Raw genomic sequence first — 20,755 nt, forward strand, 5'->3', positions numbered from 1 at the left:
ATATCTTCGGATATTGGTTAAACAAAAATAGCAATTTGAAGTAGAGCTAAATTAGTCAATCAACACTAATTCATCTGCAACAATTTTGATAATCATTTCAGTCATTGTTTAGCCAACATTTTGTTTTGTGGTTGAAGCTTCTTCAGCGTGAAGATTTGGGTATGGGGCTGTTTATCTAACAAAACAAGCCAGTTTAAGATGTTACCTTGGGCTATGTAATGATTGACAGAAGATTAATCAATACTAAAAATATTCATTAGCATCCCTAAATTAAAAACATCCCTTTGGGCTCTAAGAAATTACAGTGCACATTTCACTAGTTTCTGTAATATTATGGAAAAAAATATTAATCCAGGCAGATAATAATAATCATTTGTTGAACCTCTAAAGTTTTGTTTCACTTCCATTGCCTTACAAATCTCTGGGTGTAGACAATGATTGAATTGTAGACATAGTGTATGTGCACAGCTGAAGAAGTTCTAAATTATCCATTCACCACTGTTTCGTTAGGAAGACCAATGCCCACATATAGAGACGTTATAGCCTAACCTAATATGCATCATTTTCCCTTATTGGGCAATAAATCATTGCCACTGCAAAACTTACTTAAAAATGTGCATCTAAATGACATAATTATGTTAAGCACTTGCAGTGCAGACACATAATGTGACATTAGTGACTACAATATCAAATGAAATCACCTTGGATTAAAAAAACAAACTAACATTTATTTGCTTCATTTACAAAAGATGTTGAGAGAGAGAAAAAAAATCCATTAGCAGTCCTTCTGCTGTCTCAGATCTAAGTAAAAAAAAGACAAAACAGATCCACTGTCACTATCCAAACATGGCCCTCACTAAACTGTTTTGTTACAGATAGACCAGTCTATCTGAAGCTGCAAGGTATTGTGATCAGCTGAGAGGGCAGGAGAGGGCGTACATCAACAAACTGGATTTATCCATTTAAAAGACACATTTGCAAACATTTCCTTGGGAAAAAACACAAAGGAAACCGAGTGCTATTTTGAACACAAGGACCATGAAAATAAAACAGTTGATATGTTTAATCCAGCGTGACAATGTTTTGTATGAAGCAAAGCTGTGGTACATTACATTGGTGGAACAAGGTTAACAGAAAGTAGAAAAGGGTCAATTGCCTAAGCCTGCACGAGTGTGTTGTGTGTGTGTGTATTGGGGGTCATTACAATACAACTCTAGAGGCTGAAGACACTCGTGCCACAAGTACAGTTTGAATAGTGCTTCAGTCTGTAGAGGAGCACTTCATGGCAGCACACTCGCTGTTCAAGCCACGACAGTACAAGAACTAGTAAATGCATGGACACAAAGACAAGTAACATTGAAATTAGATCACTATTCACCAGTTCCCCTCCGATAATACACTCAGGATTGAAGAAATGCAAAAGAACAAAGAAAAATGTAATGTTTCTAGCTCAGGTAAAAACATTACTCTATAGCGACATCTGTAAAAACACTTCAGTAATGACAACATATAAATACTAAACATACAAAAAAAACAATCCTTTATCCCTTAAAATGCATCATGGTAACAGCCAGCGGCTGATAAAGGTGGAGGGAGGCATTTCTGATTTCTGATGGACCTGGCTCATCTTTGAGTCTTGTGCCTTATACAAGTTCTCACTCTAGTGGTCTGTACATGAACTGCAGTTGATTCTGGCCATGCTGGGAGGGACAAATGGCAGCTGGAATTACACTGTTTGCTTGTGCTGGCGTGGTCCAGGTCAAGATGATAATGAGTCTAGGGGAGCCAACATGGTAGGTTGATGGGCTTTAACCTCCATGGGGGTGTTCTACAGTCCAAAGCGGGCAGGGGTGCGTCTGGGCGTCATGGGGGCCTCTTCTTTCCTCCCTGGTGTGCAGATTTTCGGAGCCCTGAATCAGAAAAAAAAGTCTTTGTTAAGCCTCATTTCTCTTTGCTCTGTTCAGTCTAGGCTAAACATGCCTTACATTAGGCAAGCAGTTGTGGTTGAAAAAGACTGAAGGTGAGGGAAGACTGGCCTGAATGTGAGCATGAAAGGAGCAGGCCTGCAGGAGATTGAAAAGGCAAGCTGAAGAGTGTTGGGACGTAGAGCGCCTGACGCCTCTGACAGCACAATCTATCATCTTTAATTACAGCAGTGCGACACCCTGACACTGCCCACACTTCCCTCATCTCTCTCGCTCTTCCTCACACACACACACACACACACACACACACACACACACACACACACACACACACACACACACACACACACACACACACACACACACACACACACACACACACACACACACACACACACACACACACACAATCAGGCCATAACCCCCTTCTGTCACTGTGTCCCATTCTCACGGTCTTCAGAAGAAAAAAAGAACTGTGGTTCCCTCAATACACAAGCTGCCAGTAGTTTCTGATCAGCAACGCACACAAATGCAGACAGTTACTGTACATACAAGAAGGTGGACAATGCACACATGTGGAGTGTTTCTTGAATTTAAACGGATTTTCCCCTGCAGGGCCTTAAATGAACCATACCATTGGTTTTGCTCGTTTTAGAGCATTCCTCGTTATTCATTGCATTAAACAATACAGAAAATCATGCTGCTGCGTTTCAGAATGTTGTTGTGCTACAAATCTAGGTATCCACTAGTATTCATTCATTTCTGTAGAACAAGAAAATCTCCAATTCTCAAAACTTGCAAATCCATCTGTACCTTAACAGTACTCCCAACTTTCCCAAAAATGAAGGAACATGTGATGCACTCTATCAGGAATAAAACATGTCTTTCTAAGGCTGCCATACTTTTTCTGGATTAATCGACTAATCACACTTTCCTAAACCCCGAAGTGATGACTTAAACGTTAACTTCAGTATTTTTCAACCTGGACCCTATTTTCCCAGGCTGGTGTCTAAGTGACCAATGGGGACAACAATTCTTTAAATTGAGCCAGTAGGAAGTACGCTGTAACCGGCAGCTGCGAAACAAGCTGTAAGGGCAATTGTGGATGTAATGTTATGTCACTAAAAGTGCTTGTTTTTGTCACTGACTGGCTCAGATTGTTATTATAAGTGTCTGTCAACTTTAAGGAAAGGAATCTACGGAGACATAAAACGTTATTCCTTACTTTTCCCTTGATCCGATCAGTTGGTTATTGTGTCCAAGTCCCGGGTAGCAAAAGGTCCCTCTCTTTACATCATTCTTCCTCCGTGGGCCTCGTAGTGTCACAACATGTTCGCTCTTCATACGTATACTCAAATATAAACGGGCAGCCATCGAAATCAAGGACCTCATCCACAGTGGTCGAAATATTCTAAATATTTAGCCATGACATTGAAATTGAAAAATTGAGAATTTCTGTACTCAAAAAACAAAAAAACACCGTCTTCCGGCAACTCGTCACCTCGTCAAATTTTAGAGCAAGCCTTCTTGAGTGAGTCTCTTTCCATGAAGTTGTCAGACACTTACAGCAACAATCAGAACCAGGGTCAGTGGCAAAAACAAGCACTTTTAGTGGACGTAAATTTACGGTGCCAAATTGTCTTAATATGATTAGAACGCAGCCTGTGAGAGGCTGCTGTCTGCGGAGCTCTCACTCAATATCGAAACAATTTCAGAAATTGTTATCCCTATTAGCTAGACACAAAAGAATAGGATGAGGTAGAAAAATACAGAAGTTCACTTTTAAAATGTCTTGTTTTCTCCTGTCCAAAACACAAAGATATTCAAATTACAGTAATGTATGACAAAAGAGAAGTAGAAAATCTTCACAACTGAAAAGCTGGAACCAAAGAAAAGTTTGGCAGTTCTCTACTCATCCACAACAGTATTGAGTTTGATAGCCAGCCTTAAGTATACATGATTGTACTTAAGAAGCTGAAACTTGTTGTATTGTCCTTTAAGTGGTTCATAAGAAAATAAACAAGCACTTCTTGCTCTTACCACTGATGTGGTTCCAAAAACACTCTCTCACACCTCCACTTTTAAACACAAAACAACCAACTGGGTCATTTACTAATTCACACCACTGATCTGTGCTGGTGAGCAGGGAGACAGGTGATATGCAGCCGGCACATGAAGGCGTACCCAAAGAAATATTTCATCTCGGTCACACTGAACTCATGGAGGAGACATTTGCGAGGCCTGCCGGAGGACAAAGGCAGCCGAGAGCCCAGGAGAGCAGACGACATTCATTATCACACATCCAGCTTCCTCTGCCTGAATCTAATTCTTAATCCTATACCTCCAGTGTGATTATATTCAACAGATCTGTTACAGACGTGGTCACGCAAACTCAGATAAACCAGCTGATTAATTAACAATAAAAGTTATTTTTTAAATGTGTCTTTATAACCTTATTTCTCTCTGTAAAGCGTACGAATGGGTGTGAAATTAATTTTTTTGGTCTAATTTGAAATTGAACGTTCCCCTCCTTTCTCTGCTCTGCTAAGGCACAATTTAAATTGCTGCAGTAATGGGGGTCAGCCAGGAGTCAATATTATTTCTTTTTGTCTCGTCTGCAGGGACCAGAGGTGAGAAAAGCTCATCATGAAGAGTGAGAGAGGTGGAGTAGAGAGAGTGGGAGAGGAGGAGAGGGAGAAGGAGGGGTGGAGATATGGATTGGCAGTGAGGTAGGTAAATTAAATGTTTCTATCTTGACTGTGTATGGAAAATGAGGGCCACGGGGAACTATTGTTAGATGAGGACCCATGTGTGATGAGGAGGCAAAATGAGGAGAGATAGTCGCCGACTTACTTAACAATGCCAGTGCTGGTCTTCTTCTCCTGCTCGTCTCGACGCGCTCGCAGCTGCTCCTCAGCCATGGACATCTCCTCCTCCATGTTGGTGAGCTCCTCCTTGGCCCGGCGACGGTTCTCCTGGAAAAGCAACAGAAACAGATGAGACGGGTATACAGGAAAAAAGCCACTTTAAACTGCTGGCTGTTGCATGTTCAGACATATGCAACCAGTGACAAGAGGTCACAAGTAGTCATTTCTTCATTCTAAGAGATGACAAGCCAGAAAGTTTTGGGAACCACTGGTCTTAGTAACAAAGCCAAAAATTATAAATTCACCTCCAGACCAAAAGTAAACAGACATATGAGGACATTTCTGTCTACATACTTTTGGCTGTGCTGTGAATGAAACTAATGTGCATTAAGCAGGTAGCAGCATGGTCTTACCTGTCGGCTTTTTCCTGCCTGTTTGACGCTGTAAAACATTGGTCCGAGTTCTGCTAGCCACTCTCCATCCACTGAAGTCACACACTGCATGTACTCCTACAACACAAAAGCAGCAGGTTACACATGAACAACACATTTATAATTAATTGTTGTAATGCTTGCTGGGCTCTGCAGCAGGCACACTTTTTTACCTTGGTGGTCATGACAAGCTCGTGGTAGATGATGTAGTCGGGGGTGTAGCCCATACCAAACAGGGAGCTGGTAGGATGGAGGTGACATGGCATGCCTGTCCTCACGTTCACATATTCACCAATGCCCTGGGAGCAAACACAGGCATAAATAACAAATTAAATGTGCAACTCAGAATTTCTGGATAGGAAAATGGGACCCTGTGTGTAGTGTGCTGCAGTTTAACTGTGTGTTGGTCTAAATGTGTGTGTTCATGCCCGCAAAACAGGTCATATAAGCTAATTTGCTTCTCCACCTGGCTTAGACAGCAAGAAAATACATTTGAAGCATATCCAACACTGCTACAATTGCGTGGGTTAGCTGGATAGTCATAAGTCAGACGGAGAACCTTGATTATACAGTCATGATTTCAAATTCCCTTTTAGATCTTAGCGCTGTATTAATGTGAGGCCAGAAGGGATATTTCACCACTCTGTAATTATGTTGCTATAAATCTGCCACAACCAGTTGCCACAAGGTGGAACATATTAACTGAGGAAAGTGCAGGAAGTACCTTGAGCTTGGCAGCCTGGTGGAAGTATGCAGCACAGATGCACTTTCTGATGATGTCCCAGTCTGACCCACAGGAAATCAGGTTCATCCTCTGCTGCACCATGATGTCCTTTAACTGGGAGCGCACCTCACGCACCTGCACAAAAACAATATGTATCGGAAGTGGAACCTCATAGAAAACACGTCCGATCTGTTGGCTCGCAATCAATTGTTTTAGGGGAACATTTCTATTAGGCTAACTACCACATTTAAAATAATTCAGCAGCATAGTAAATAGGCCTCAAATGACTTGAATCATGTGCTATACATATTAAAACACCAAATTAAAAGCAAGAATGCACAATTTAAACTTGATGTGCTGGAATCCAATTAAAAACTGAGTGACAGGTTTCCATCCAGGGCCAGAGGGTGTTGATAGAGAGAACAGGTGAGGCAGTGGGAGTCTGACCTTGCGCATGGCTTTGGTGTGGATGAAGTGGTCGTTGCACCAGATGCTGGAGTAATTGTTGTTCTTCCACTGCATGTAGACGTTAAGATAGGTGAGGTGGTCGCTCTCTGGGACTGAGAACTTCTCCCTCACCTGGTCACTCTCCTCCTCACGACCCTGCAGACACACAAATCAAGTTTTACATACATCACTGGGATTTTTATTTTTGCAATAAATTATTTCAAGTGTATATTGTTAACTATCTTTTGGCCATGCAGCTGAAAACAAGCTGTGAACACAACATAGATTAACTGTTTGTGTTCAGCTTAAAAAGGTAACTATGATACCCACATCCAGCAGTTACAGACCATTCCTTTGGAGTCGGGTTGTGGGTAGCCTGGAAAAGTATTTTAGTTATAGACCTGCAGATTCAGCGGGTAATTCTCTGTAGGTTTACCACTTTGAACAATCTCTTTGCTTTAAATTTGTTTGTGCAGGGACTTTATCTGTGGTTATGGAAACCACTAGTTTTGGCCCTATTCCCCTCTCCGTCAACATTGTTGGGAAGTGAATGTCTCTCCCCCCTGTTTTTATATGTCGCTCGAGAATATACATATCTGATTGGCTGAGCAGCATCACGTGAAATGATTTACAACGCACGCAATTGGTCAGTGTGCTTCCTGGACCGCTGAACGAGTACCGTAAAGGTTATATAAGCTGCGCCGGTAAAAGTAGAAGCAAAATTTAATAATTCTTAATTATCTATCAGTTGTAGGTCCAGGTACTAATACTGTACTAAACAGTATGCGTTTCAATTATACAGCAACTGTATCAAATGGGATGTACCTTAGGTCTGTAGAAGATGGCCGGCACAGACAGCATGGAGACGATGATGAGGATGTCAGCACTGCAGCCCATGTCACAGGACACAATCAGCATCTTGGAGAGGGCGGGGTCGAGGGGAAACTCCACCATCAGACGCCCCGTCGGTGTCAAAGCACCTGAGGACACAATTACGAGGTTAGTCGTGAAGATTATAAAAGTGCATGCAATGTGAAGAATTAAGGAGGAACAACATAAGACGAGTGATAAGCTCCTTTTCCATCAAAAGCCTGCTGGCGTGAGGGAGAAGCCAGCATAATGTGACACTTATTTGTCTATCACCGTGAGTGAGGATGAACTGCTGATAGTTGAGGGAAAAAAAGAAAGAAAGAGTGAGATCAAAAACTTTGCCAGTTCTGATTTAAATGATTAGACGACAGTCTAAGAAGCTTATGAGGAGGAAAAGCAGAGAGGCAGAGCAGCCAGTTTGGGGCAGGTAAGCCTTAATCAGAGATAATCTGCTGTTAACACACCATACAGGGAATCATCAAAAGTCCCTCCTCATCCCCAAATCCCTAAATCCCCTGGAATCTGGCTAAGGATGAGACAGAAATGAGACCCGACCAGTCAAATCAAACACAGGATCAGTTACTAGGCAATTACTCCACCGGCTAAACTTCACAACTACTTCCTCAAGGCCTGTTTGCTGTGTCTGCATCATCACTGCAGCATAGTCTCCTGCCTGTGTTTGTGGTGTCAGCTTCCCTATGTAGGAGCTCAAAGCAACGCTGAGGGGGAAATACGACCCTGAAATACCCAATATTCTCCGTCACAGCATCATCTTCATCTCAACAGGAGGATTATTGATGTTCTTTGGCCCCTCTGTATACAAGACTTGTCTAGGACTTTATGGGCCTACAGCTAGAGGCAGGGAAAAGAGAACTGATACAACACATATAGTTAGGATACTTTGCACAATGTTATTAATACATGATGAACTAGTATTAATCTTTTTTTCTTTAAATATGTTCCAATTAGCTCTGCAACAACTAATTGTCTCATTTAGTAAATAAAATCTTTTTTTGACAAAAAATGGCAAAAGTTTTTTGAGGGTCCAGCTTCTCAAATGTGAATATTTGACAGTGAACTGAATTTCTTTAAAGACAGCACATTGAGCTTTGGACACTTGTGATGGAAATTTTTCTCAATTTGCGGATATTTTACAGATCAATAGAGAAAAAAAAAATCATTAGATCAGTTAAATACAGTGAAAACCTCTCATAGTGTAACATCATAAGTGGATGATTAAAATAACCTTTTTTTCCCTGATTTTCTTTATTCCTCATGCAGAACATCATCTTATTTACATATGTATTACATGAATATAAAGAAATGAAAGAAAGCTTTGTTATTTACAGAATTTTACCGTTTTTCCCCTCACCACGGGTCCACTCAAGGGGGAATTAAGTGGCCCGGCATTATCAATCCACTTGAGGACGGCTTCAACCACAAGTGTTTTACCCGCTAACATTGAGTTTCTGTCTCCATTACTAGCAGCCATGACTGTATCTCATTGTTTGAGTAGAACAACAAGTTTCGCTGCTACATCTCGTTGGCTGGCATAAGCCGTCATTCAGATAAAATGACTTCCTCTTCCCCGTCATGATTTTACTGTGCATAGAGCAGCAGCCTCAGGTAGCCAGACAGAAGCAGACGAGTTAGCGCGAGGAAGAATCATAGTAGTAAAAAAAATAAATAAATAAAAAAATAATATATATATATATATATATATACACAAAAAATTACTATATTTTATGTTGTCATGTATGAAAACACCCACAGTGAACACTGTAAGCAAACTACTTGATTACTATAAGTGAATTAATCAAACATCATCTATATAGGAATGATTCTGTTCATCCGTATGAGCGGTTGATTACTGTAACTGTGTTCACTATAAGTTTCCACTATAACTGTTGCAGCCCGAGTTTAAATATACACTTTCACAGAGGTAATAAATTAAAAGATGTTACAATACTCATAGCATGTTAAAAGAGTCATAAATACATAACTAATAATTTAAAAAAAAGAATATTATCAACATTATATCATGATGCCTTTTGTTATTCCAACTCCTGTTCACTACACACCTGTGTTGTCCAGAGCTCCCAAGATCCACAGCTGGTACATGGAGTTGAGCATGTTGTCTTCAGGTGGGGGATCCATGAAGTGGAAGAGGAGCAAATCCTGAACACCTAGAGACTTCAACAGCAGGACTACGTTGGCCAGGTTGGTCCTCTGGATCTCTGGGATGGTGGTAGTCAGCATCTCATTCTTATAGGCGCTCTGAGTGTAGAGCCTGGACGGAGAGGAGGGCACCAAGACAGACGTGGACAGAGACAGACACATGAATTGGACATTTATTATTTCTGGGACAGAGAATGAAATTATTGGGAGTGAAATTGTTATGTTCTCTAATATGTGCCGACATGTCCGTGGGATTCTAAATAAGCAGTAAGCACCAGACGTAATTCAGCTGCAGAGGAAAATTCAGGAAGCTACAATTTATTAAGGGGGATATCCAGAGTCTGAGTTAAAGTAAAGGACCTTACTTAACAAAGCTCTCGCAACAATTACAGCTGAGATATGCGCTTATAATTACAGAATGATTTGAATGTATATGGAGGTTTTGAGCTTGAGAGCGAGTGCCTGCAGTCGCAGCTAAAAGGGTCTTTGAGTGGGGAATTCTCCACGCAAGCGGAGCGAACCAGCGTGACTCACTCTATCTGCTCTATAACACATCCGCACGCACGCACACACACACACACACACACACACACACACACACACCTTAACAGTACTAAGTGTAAGGCTCCTCCAAAACCGATTCTTCATAGATTTGTGTGAGCTTGTGTGTAAGAGCAGGTGGGCAGGATTACTCCAGAAATATGTGGTTTCATAAGCATGCTAGCTCATTAGCAATGCATAATGTATCGCCCTGTGTGTGTCACCGTCACTCAATCTTTACTTAAGTGAATATGGCAAAGTGGGAGAGGTCAAGTGAAACCTCTGACGAGGTCTTTTGTGGCATATTTCCTCGCCATAAACAGAGTTAAACTGCATGAAATCCTTTGGAGATTAGGGTTCTGGCCCTCTTCCTGCCTCTGACTGTCTTGAAAGCATGGTCATGTCACACATCCAGAGCCCTGAGCAAATCATCCGAGGACAGCACTGATATCAAACAACTGAAGGAAGAACACACTTTAACAGTTACACTAAAAAGATGCTACACTCTCAGGGAAACAGGGAAAAAAACAGGAAAGGAAAAGAAATATCATATTCAGGTGGTTTATTTCTGAATGGGAACTAAGATAGCTGGGAAATAATGTATGTTTCTGCGACCAGGAGAATGTAAAACGAGTGACAAAATAAAAATAGCCTCCCATTTGTAGAATCAGTAGACCCCTTATTGCCAGCTAAAAGCTAAGTTTAGGAGCAGCATTGCAGGAATCTGAATACGGCACTTTCAACATGCATCGGATCCAGCACAACATTGATTGTGGCTATGTGCGTGTGATTGTGAACACATGCAGAGAGAAGACGAGGGCCATTACCTGTAACACTGTCCAGGTCCTGTACGCCCTGCTCTGCCAGAACGCTGGTTGGCATTAGCCTGGCTGATGGGATAAACCTGTAGAGCATCCATTCCAATGCGAGGATTGAAAACCTGTTGACAGAAAAAAAATAATTAGTAATATAACAATGTCAGATTGGTTTAAACTTGAGCATTGAGAAAGGACCTTTCTAAAACTGCAGCTTGAATATATACAGTACACACACACACACACACACACACACACACACACACACACACACACACACACACACACACACACACACACCTTAAGTTTGCAGTATCCTGCATCCACGACAAACATGATTCCGTCCACAGTGAGGGAGGTCTCAGCGATGTTTGTAGCAACAATGCATTTCCTCACACCGTCTGGAGCCTAGCAGAGGATAAATTCAAAAGGCAGTCAGCTTTGTTTTCTCACTCGTGTTAACAACAATGACTCATAGATGTGAAGTGTACAGATACAAACCTTCTGGAAGATCTTGGCCTGGAGGTCAGAAGGCAGCTGGGAGTAGATGGGCAGCACGGCCAGAGCAGGAGCATTCTCCAAGTCCTCCAACCGCTCCACGATCTGATCCGACGTCACCTGCAAGAACAAAGATATACCTTGCTTAGATTTGGGAACACAAGATGTGAAGAACCTCCTGATCCTTGTCAACTGACAAAATATATTGACAGTATACATAAAGAAGGGAAAAAAGCTACTTTATTCTACAGTACATTTATACATGAAATTTAGATCAGTCCTTTATACCAAAATTGTATGCAACAACCATTTGAGTGATAATAGCAGCCATGTCCCTCACCTCAATATCCTCCTGCCCCGGCATAAAGATGAGGATGTCTCCTATCAACCCACTGAGGTGGATCTGAAGGGCCTGCTTCACTGCTGCCTCCACGTAGTCCTCCTGAGGAGTCTACACAGCACAAACCACAACTAATCAGTCCAAAACAAAACCACCTTACAACAACTAAAATAAAACTATTTTTATTTTTATATGCCAAAAGATAGTTAATGTCAATTAACACAGTGTATTACAAAATAGAACTGAATGTGATACATCATTTTACTGGGCTTATGTCTGTTGTATCAACTATTCTTATAAATGCATTTTATAGATTTCATTACAATCTCATATGATTAAGAAAATATATGTTGGTCTTATTAAGACGGTCTTTGAAACATTATAAATCAAAAGTAATTCCTGAAATATGGCATAATAATAATAATAATAATAATAATAATAATAATGATCTGAAGCTACTAAAAAGGATGCAATGATTTAATGTATTTATGATAAAGTGAAAGTGTCTCTAAATGAACACAGAACAGAAACATACCTTGCTAAATAAGATGTCCACGGGAAATGTTCTTCCTGGAATGTGGAAAATGGGTACGTTGCCAAAAAATGCAGCAAACTTGTCTGAGTCCATAGTTGCAGAGGTAACTATGAGTTTCAAATCAGTACGTCGAGATACAACCTGATGGGAGACAGTGGACAGTTGAGTGGAATATTTAAGTTGAGTGTATTTACACTGAAATCAGTAACGGAAACATCAACCTCACACGGTAATTTATCATGTAGAAGCAGAAGCAGCTGTGTGTATCTCTTGAAAATAAATCTATCTTTATTGGGTGTTAGGTAGCTGTACTGACCTCACGTAGCAGGCCGAACAGCACGTCAGTATTCAGGGAGCGTTCATGAGCCTCATCCATGATAACAGCACTGTAGTGGTCCAGGTCTGACTCCCTCAATGACTCCCTGAGCAGGATACCGTCTGTCATGTACTTTATCAAGGTCTTCTCCGATGTGCAGTCCTCAAAACGGATTGCATAGCCCACCTGCAGGCAACAATTTAAGACATACAGCAAATACTATTATATGACATGTGTAGGGATTACAAAAACAAATAAAATCATAACTCATTATAATACAACCTAATATTAATATTTGCAGCAACACGGCAATTTTTGCTGATCTCCATCTATAGTTTTAGGCAGCTCCAGTATATAGTTTGTTGCTCCTCAGTTCAAACCCCAGGCAGCAACAGACGTGATGTTTTCCTTTAAACCACTAGATGGCATTGTTACACAGCACATGACTTGCTATTGAGTTTGTTCAAGAGAACATTCAGACCCACAATACAGAAGTTACTGTAGTTTAAGGACCATTCTCTCTCTCTCACACTCACACACACACGCACACACGCACACACACACGCACACACGCACACACACACACACACACACACACACACACACACACACACACACACACACACACAAGCTCATTCTGTCTCTACTTAGAAGTCATGGGGCAACTTAACTACTTGAGCGATCAGACAGGATTCAAATAAGTCCACAGTTTAACCATATTAGTTAAACTAAACATAAGAGTCAAGGTTCCCAACATACATTAGGGGGGAAATTGAAGAGTAAGATGAACATAGGTTGATAACTCATATGGACAATGTTGTAGATAGGATGGATATCTGGTTCAAATAAAATACATTCTCATAATAATTAATAACAATAATTCTCACATAAAAAATAAAACCTTGTCAGATCATCTTTGTCTTGAATACATTTCCCATGTTTAGTTCTTAGGTGTAATCACTGCTGATCAACTTAACTGGAAAACAAGTATCAAGTGTCAAACAACGTTATTAATGGTATTTTACGCATAAGACAAATCTTGTCAAGAAAAAAGCTTTCTGATTTCTATATTACTCTGATTTATCCTTTCATATGAAAAAAAGATCTTAAGCCATCTTGACGGAGTAGAGTACAGTACTATGTAAATGACTTATGATACAGTGTGGGGCAGCAGTGCAAGTACTTGTTATTGTAATCCGTTTTCTTCCCTGGTCTTTTTATCGCTAGTATTTCTTGTTTGGAAATTGTATTCTTTTCTTTCTTTTTGATACACATTTTCTGATGTCAATGTATATTTATTTTCTTTTGTTTCATTTTACTAAACACACAAATAAAGAACTAAACTAATTAAATACTGAGGGTATCAAAAGCTAATTATTCACATTTGATGTTCACAAGGGTTTCCCCAATCAGAAATAAAACTGCACACAGAATACCAAATGTAGTGATTGTTTGCTTGAGCAGCCGTCTCACCTCCTCTCCTAGGTTAGTGCCGATCTCCTCGCTGACTCTCTTGGCCACACTCATGGCTGCCACTCTTCGGGGCTGAGTACAACCCACCATGCCATAGCTGGTGTAGCCATCCTCATGCAGGTACTGGGTCAGCTGCGTAGTCTTCCCACTGCCCGTTTCCCCAACAACAATCACAATGCTGTTGTCCCTGCAGATGCCAGTTAACATATTAAAAAACAGTCAAAGTAGAACTCATCACAGTTTTGACGTAAAAGACTTTTTAGGAGAAAATTGGGAATAAAACTGTATTTGAGGACAGCAATGCACTCTGAAAATACCTTATGATGTTGAGAAGTTGCTGTCTGACAGCAAAGATAGGCAGGTACTGTCTCTGTTCCAGAAGAGTCTTCTTCTTAGCAAACTCACTGCTGGCCTCATTCTTTTCCTTCATGTGGTCTGCAAATTTCTGCTCTGTTCTGTAATGCAGAGAGAGAGGAATCACCAAAACATTAATATGGTAGACATTACAGTTCATCTAGTCAGGCCGGTGAATTATCAAAAAAGAAAAAGTGAAACGTAATCTAGATCTTTGCATGGACAGTCTGGTCACCTGTAGTCTACTTTGCCGTCCTCTCCCACCGGTTTGCCCCCAGAGGAGTCTTGCTCTTCAGTCTTCTTGATGCCCATGATATCTCCCAACTTGGTGCCTGCCAATTCCCAGTGTTTGTGCTGTGCCTGAAAACAATGAATTATATCATATGAATAAGAAGATATAAGCTTCAGTCAGTAACTTCACACACTCACACTCACACACACACACACACACACACACACACACACACACACACACGGAGCATCTGGTGTTTCACCTGACGGATGGTGGTTTGTAGTTAAAATGTCATCAGCTGACCAGGTAATGTGATTATGAATAAATTATTTACTAAAGTGATGAAGTTAGACAGCGATGGCATTATCAACCGGACAGGTGCACGGCAACAAACCCCATTGACATTTATCAACAGCAGAGTATGAAGATCATATCTGCACTTCTCCACATTTCTCCGTTCAGATGAATATAACAACGACATATTCATTTAAAGTCCTCACTGGTTTTAGCTATAAACACATCTACTGTACATCAACAACAACAACAGTCTTAGTTGTTAATCCAGCCAACCTTCTTGCGTTCTTTCTGCTCACGATGTTTACGGACAAGCTGGCTGCCTTTACGAGCAATGATGGCCATGTCAGAGGTAGCATCTTTCACAGGGATGACAGGCTCCGGCTGTAGCAGGAAAAGAAACACACGGACATTCAGATACAAACTCTTCAAGTTTAGTTTTAGCAAAAATTTGAAATCTGAGTCATTATTCAACTTCAACCGTAAACCCAGTGACTAGGGGGTTCAACGTTTTTGGCTTGCCCCTATACAGATCGTTTTATTTATTAGCAGTTATCAAATATCATTGAATTGTCATGTTCAGTCTGTATTCAAGTAAATGAAATGTGGCAATCTGTGTAATGCATAGTTAGAGTTTCGGCCACATTCTCGAAGGCCACCCAAGTAAACTCCTGTTTCCAGGATAAATGAAATGCTTGCGCTTCAGCACATAAACTTTGTCTTCCCAGTCCGCCATTCTCTCGCGGGCGCCTGTTTGGTACTGCTCCTGTGCTTCTCTACACAGAGATGAGAAGGAAGCGACACTCCTCAGCTAAGTCTACCATTACCAGCTACAGAAAAAGCAACGTGTTCGAGTCATTTTTTACCCCTTGACCGATCAAGCTAATTAGCTGCTAGATTTACTAGCCCGACGTGATATTTTTCATGACCCGAGCAAGCGAACGACCCTTATTGTTGAGCCCTGTAGAGATCTTTGATCATGAACTGTTTAGACCTTGTTTACCTGCTTCGTAAAGACTATTCTTCCATCCAGAAAGGGAGGAACCAGGTTATGAACCAGCAGATGAACCTTAGCAGCATTGTCCTCCTCAAAGTCTTCATCCACCTCCAACCTCTGCACCACACCACTGGTCAGCATACGGTTGGTCTCCCACCGCTCATTATCCTGAGACAAGAAACACAGCCTGTTACAAAGACAGCCCAACGAACAAGTATAGCACGCACATACAGCGTAGACGTCTGTGCTTCAAGGCTGATATGAAGCACTGTGTTTGTACCTCGTTGATCTGTCGCTTATGGGCAGATATCCTTTTTTGAGTCTGCTTCTGAAGGATCTGCTCTCTCTTCTTTACATATTCTTCAGAGGTGGTAGTGAAAGGGTTGTGGAACTCATCATAGCCTTCGTCCATCATGTACCAATCTCTGTCCGCTTGCTGCAAAACCGTGAAACAATAACGAATGTCAAAAAGTGAACACAGAAAACAGTTACAGCTTCTATGAGGCATAAATGAGAGATAGCTGTGGTCCACTCACCTTCTGGTCCTCCTCCCACTGGTCTTTCTCATCCTCGTTATCAAACATAAATCCTCCCCCGCCATCTTCTTTCTTACCTGAAGAAGAGACAGATTAAGAAATGTTCTGGGACATACAGTATTTAAATCCTGCATGTGAGCCCTGATTTTAGAGTAGTACCTTTTCCTTGTGATAAACGAGGTGTAGAACCCAAATGCTTTCTGTCATTGGCCCACTCGTTGTACTTGTATGATGGGGTAGGCAGGGGTGTGTCATCAGGGTAGCGGCCTCTGACTGACCTAAGCACACAGCAGACAGACGTTATGCGAGGATCACGTGGCATCAGCATTTCATGTCAAATATGAAGAGTAGATCTAAAAGTGAGGATTTATAAAAGCCTCTTACATGTCTCAGTGACAGTACATGAAAGGGTGTCAGCTTTATAATGTGATTATAAAGCTGAGAAATGTGGTAATATCACATACAAATATCAATGTTTCATTATCATTGTGTTGGAGAAATAAGGTGTTTGGAGAATTTTAGCCCAACCATGTTCAAACATTTGGTCTTTAACTTTATGAGGACAATCTCACCTACGTCTTTCTTAAACTTAGTTTTATGTAGGCAAGTGTCTGTCTCGCAAAAGAAGGGATATATTCACTCAATAGAAACTATTATTTGCATTTTGCCAAAAATCCAAAGCACAATTAAAACATATTGCTTTTACAATTTGTATGCCTACTGATGAATGTTTCTTTTCAGTCTATTATTTTAAGTGCCTTTAACAATCACTTTACTATCTACTATAAGTACATTTTTCAACCAAGGCTTTGGGTCAGGAGGATAAAAATGTGAGGTAAAACAATTGACAGCTGTCTACCTGTCTCTCCTCTCGCTCTCTCGGCCGGAGCGATGGCTTCTCTCTGAGCGATCCATCTCTTTGTGAGACAGGGCAGGGGACGGAGATTCCCACTGGGAATGCCGTGAACTGGAATAACCACTGTCATCCTCCTCCCAGTTGGAGCGTGAGGGTGTGAAAGAATCTATGTAGAAAACAAAATAAGTTCAGTCAACCAATTAAGTACAAGGTAAACAATGAACAACACATTGAAATAAAATCAGATGAATTAAACACAATACCTCTGGGGCGTTGCTGTGGCGTCGGGGGTTCTTCTCTCTTCGTCCCCCTGCTGATGCGATCGGAGAAGCCATCTCTCTGTGAGCGCTCACTCCTCTCACCGCGCTCCGACCGGCTGCTGCTGCTGCTGCCACGACTGCCCTCTCGCTCATCTGACACACAGAGGAAGTTAATCTCAACAGCCCTGACACATCTAGCATTTTGCCTTCATTATTGAATGATGTACCAATTTTGTTCATCCACTTTAAAAACAGGTCAAATAATGAACCACCTGTCATCACATGTTGTCCTACTCCAAAATAAAATTGCTTACTTTTCAGTCAAAAAACAAAATGTATTTAATTTACCATAATATGATGCAGAAGATTTCCATTTGAGAGGCTATTACAAGCCAATGTTTGCAATTTATCCTTGATAAATGATTCTGGACTACAACCAAAAGTCTACTTGCATTAGAAAACAAACAACACAAGCTACATGTAACATGAGCGATCTTTAGAATCACCTCTTCGGTCTCTTCCCTTATCTCGGCTCCTTTCCTTGTCTCTTTCTCTGTTCTTGTCCTCTTTGGAGGAGGCGTAGACTCCATGCTCCCGCCTGTCTTTCTCTCTCTGCTGGTGTCGGCGTCGGAACTCTTCACTGACCCCTCCGGGGTTTGAGGGTGTCTCGGAGCCAGTCACACGATACTTCCTGCTAGAAAAATGTAAATAAAACATTACACATAAGTCATACTATAGTTAGTAAAATAACCAATGAGTAAAAAGGTCAACAACACAAATACAAGGAATACATGAACATTACAAGAAAGGGGTGTTAACGTTCCACGCTCATTGATGTTCTGCAATGACTCACAGTGACAGTCCTGCTTTAATACTTGCACTGTTTTAGTGAGCTGCTCTTTTGCCTTGAAAGGACTCGGGCTAAAGTCCTCACAAAGATGTGATTTAAAACTTCTCAAACAGTGCGGTCCAGGAGTATAAAATGATAATCTGAATAAACATGAGGGATGGGTGCTGTCCGTCTATTTATGCATTATCTATAACTTTCAATTTAAGTATTATCACCAACACTTACCTCTCCTTCTTAGCATCCTTGTCCTTATCATCGTCTTCTTCATCAGACCCAGAGTCACTTTTACCTTCCTCCCAGTCCTTGTAGGAGGAAACCTTTGACTTCTTTCTATTGCTGTCATCGGCCTCTGCCTGTTCCTTGCTCTCGCGCTCCTTTCTTTTCTGGGCCGCCAGCAGATCCAAGCCCAGCAGCGAGGTGCGGGGAGTTGGTGCTCGAAAAACATGGGGCTCTGCAGCAGCACTCTTCTTCTTCACCATCAGTCCACCAACTTGAGAATCTGGGTCAGTCCCTTCCAGCCTATGCATGGACACATCGTCGTCCATTATCTGTGGGGAAACAATGATATGTGATAAAGATCTTGTGATCTATGTGATCTTGGCGATAATGAACCAAATACAAGATCCCAGAGTCAAAGGTGGCCTCTTCCTATTGTCTGACCAGCAGTGAAAAACCCAAGCAGCAAATCCTTACAGTGCAGAAGCTGTAACAAGAAAAGGTTTGCTATCGTTTATTAATAAAACACTTGGTTGCTACAATTAACGGGTTGTCAAATTTGTTGAACTATCAATTCAGCTCTAAAACAACATGTGTGTATGTTTCTGACCCTTGACACAATGGGGGTGTAAAATGATAGGCTTTAATCTTCATCTTCCATAAGAACAGATATGTTTTCTATCAAACTTTACTTCCAGCTCAAAGGAAAAACGTCTAGTAACATATTTACTTACTCAGAAACAACCCATCAAGACAGCGACAACTTTAGTTTCCCCATTTGTTAAGGTATCCAAAGTCACAAACAGGGCCAGACTCATACTGGCTAGCTCTCCTGTCGTTTGCTTTTCGTGACCTGTTGTGTTGTTAACTAACCTTAACGTTACAAATGACACGCAGCCACTAAGTCAACACTGGTCCGTTTCAGAGGAGGAAACGTGTAGTGAATCTAAACTACGTTGATGCAGTAACTGTATTGCATTGGTGTATTTGTAAGTAAAATTAGTATATGTCCCCTTTATTAAAAACGGATTAGATTAAGTGGAACTATTGCTTACCTGACAAAGAGCTGCTAGCGTCAACAAGCCTGCGAGCTATCAGGTCCTGTCCCGACAAGGCCGGGCGGCAAACTGCGGGAATATGCCGCGTGTTTCTGTGTCTGAGATGCAGAAACTCTCACATCAAGTTAACGATTTGAGGTCAACCGATGCACGGGTAAGTACTCCAGAGAATGGAGGATGTATAGCTGTCACTGGAAAATATCTAAACCGCGACTTTCGTAAACACAACGCATATGTTTACAGACAAGAGAGCAGCCATTGCGATCCCACAATTCTTCTTCTTCTTTTCAGTTTATTGGCGGACTACAAACCAACGTTTAAGGTGCAAGCCGCCACCTACTGTGCCGGAGTGTGTAACACAACGACTTTATGATGATTGTCATTTAAACACAATAATATTGTTATTATTATACATAAAACACATTTAAAATAAATAAATAAATAACAAACACTTCATATAGAAGTTATATTCTGGATATTAAACCCCAATCCCACAATTCTTCTTCTTCTTCTTTTTTTGGTGTATATTGGGAGTTGACCAACCAATGTAAAGGCTCATTGCCGCCCCGCCTGGACCGGACTGTTACTGTCCTTCTTCTTCTTCTTGTACTTTATTTGCGGGTTATAACCGTTGCATATGAGGTGCATACCGCTATCCACTGTATCTAAGTATGTAGTATGTGACATTGTCCGTGGATAAATTCATATAGTTATGTAATTAAAGTAATAATTAATGTAGTATACTGTTGATAATTAAAAAACAAATATCTATAAAAAACAAACAAAAAAATATATTCTTTTGATATATTCTCTCTTTCAAATATTCCACAACTCCTTTCTGTGTAGCCTGCACCCCATCTCCCACTGTCCCAAGAATAACCGCAAGGTCCCATTTCCTTCCTGCCTTCAAAATCGTTTGAGCTATAGTCTCATACTTTCCTCCGTTCTGTTTTGTCATAATATCCACCTGCTTATTTCCTCCACACCAACATTAGCAGGAAGCTCTCACAGAAGTGTGTACCCATGCCCTTAATCTCTATCCTTTACATAATATGTAATTGATCATATCAGTTCTAAGTGACAATTTGTTTTCTTCTTTTTAGTGTTGAAAAGCTGTCTAATGCAATAACAGTGTTGTTCATT

At 41.0% G+C, this 20,755-nt stretch overlaps 1 protein-coding gene across 2 annotated transcripts; it reads right to left on the reverse strand.

Annotated features, from left to right (window-relative positions):
• Nucleotides 1-707: 707 nt before the first annotated feature.
• Nucleotides 708-19,884, reverse strand: dhx38 (DEAH (Asp-Glu-Ala-His) box polypeptide 38). 2 transcript variants are annotated; one of them, XM_068730351.1, is made up of 27 exons: nucleotides 19,610-19,884; nucleotides 18,564-18,886; nucleotides 17,995-18,179; nucleotides 17,492-17,641; nucleotides 17,232-17,394; nucleotides 16,532-16,650; nucleotides 16,373-16,449; nucleotides 16,117-16,272; nucleotides 15,843-16,004; nucleotides 15,116-15,223; nucleotides 14,549-14,673; nucleotides 14,277-14,414; nucleotides 13,960-14,146; nucleotides 12,487-12,672; nucleotides 12,171-12,311; nucleotides 11,636-11,746; nucleotides 11,299-11,415; nucleotides 11,098-11,205; nucleotides 10,810-10,922; nucleotides 9,346-9,554; nucleotides 7,220-7,374; nucleotides 6,395-6,550; nucleotides 5,948-6,082; nucleotides 5,397-5,522; nucleotides 5,206-5,301; nucleotides 4,779-4,900; nucleotides 708-1,910 (listed from the first exon to the last, which is right to left on the reverse strand). In XM_068730351.1, exons 2-27 carry the CDS (start codon nucleotides 18,881-18,883, stop codon nucleotides 1,829-1,831), a joined length of 3,747 nt encoding a protein of 1,248 aa, XP_068586452.1. In that variant the 5' UTR covers nucleotides 18,884-18,886; nucleotides 19,610-19,884; the 3' UTR covers nucleotides 708-1,828. The 2 variants fall into 2 exon arrangements, with proteins under 2 accessions (XP_068586452.1, XP_068586450.1); XM_068730349.1 differs by having other exon boundaries at nucleotides 17,995-18,182.
• Nucleotides 19,885-20,755: the final 871 nt, after the last annotated feature.

The sequence above is a fragment of the Cebidichthys violaceus genome, unplaced genomic scaffold (genome assembly GCF_023349555.1).
Source record: "Cebidichthys violaceus isolate CVI_PGR_0920_01 unplaced genomic scaffold, fCebVio1.0.p SCAF_5, whole genome shotgun sequence".
NCBI lineage: Eukaryota > Metazoa > Chordata > Actinopteri > Perciformes > Stichaeidae > Cebidichthys > Cebidichthys violaceus.

Bases quoted from the DNA above. Each gene is read 5' to 3' on its own strand.
- dhx38 (XM_068730349.1), bottom strand. From the start codon at position 18,883: ATGGACGACGATGTGTCCATGCATAGGCTGGAAGGGACTGACCCAGAT. The intron at 6,083-6,394 runs GTCAGACTCCCA...GTTTTTGTGCAG, and splicing joins ACACCAAAGCCATGCGCAAG to GTGCGTGAGGTGCGCTCCCA. The intron at 5,523-5,947 runs GTACTTCCTGCA...GTTTGCTCCCAG, and splicing joins ACCAGGCTGCCAAGCTCAAG to GGCATTGGTGAATATGTGAA.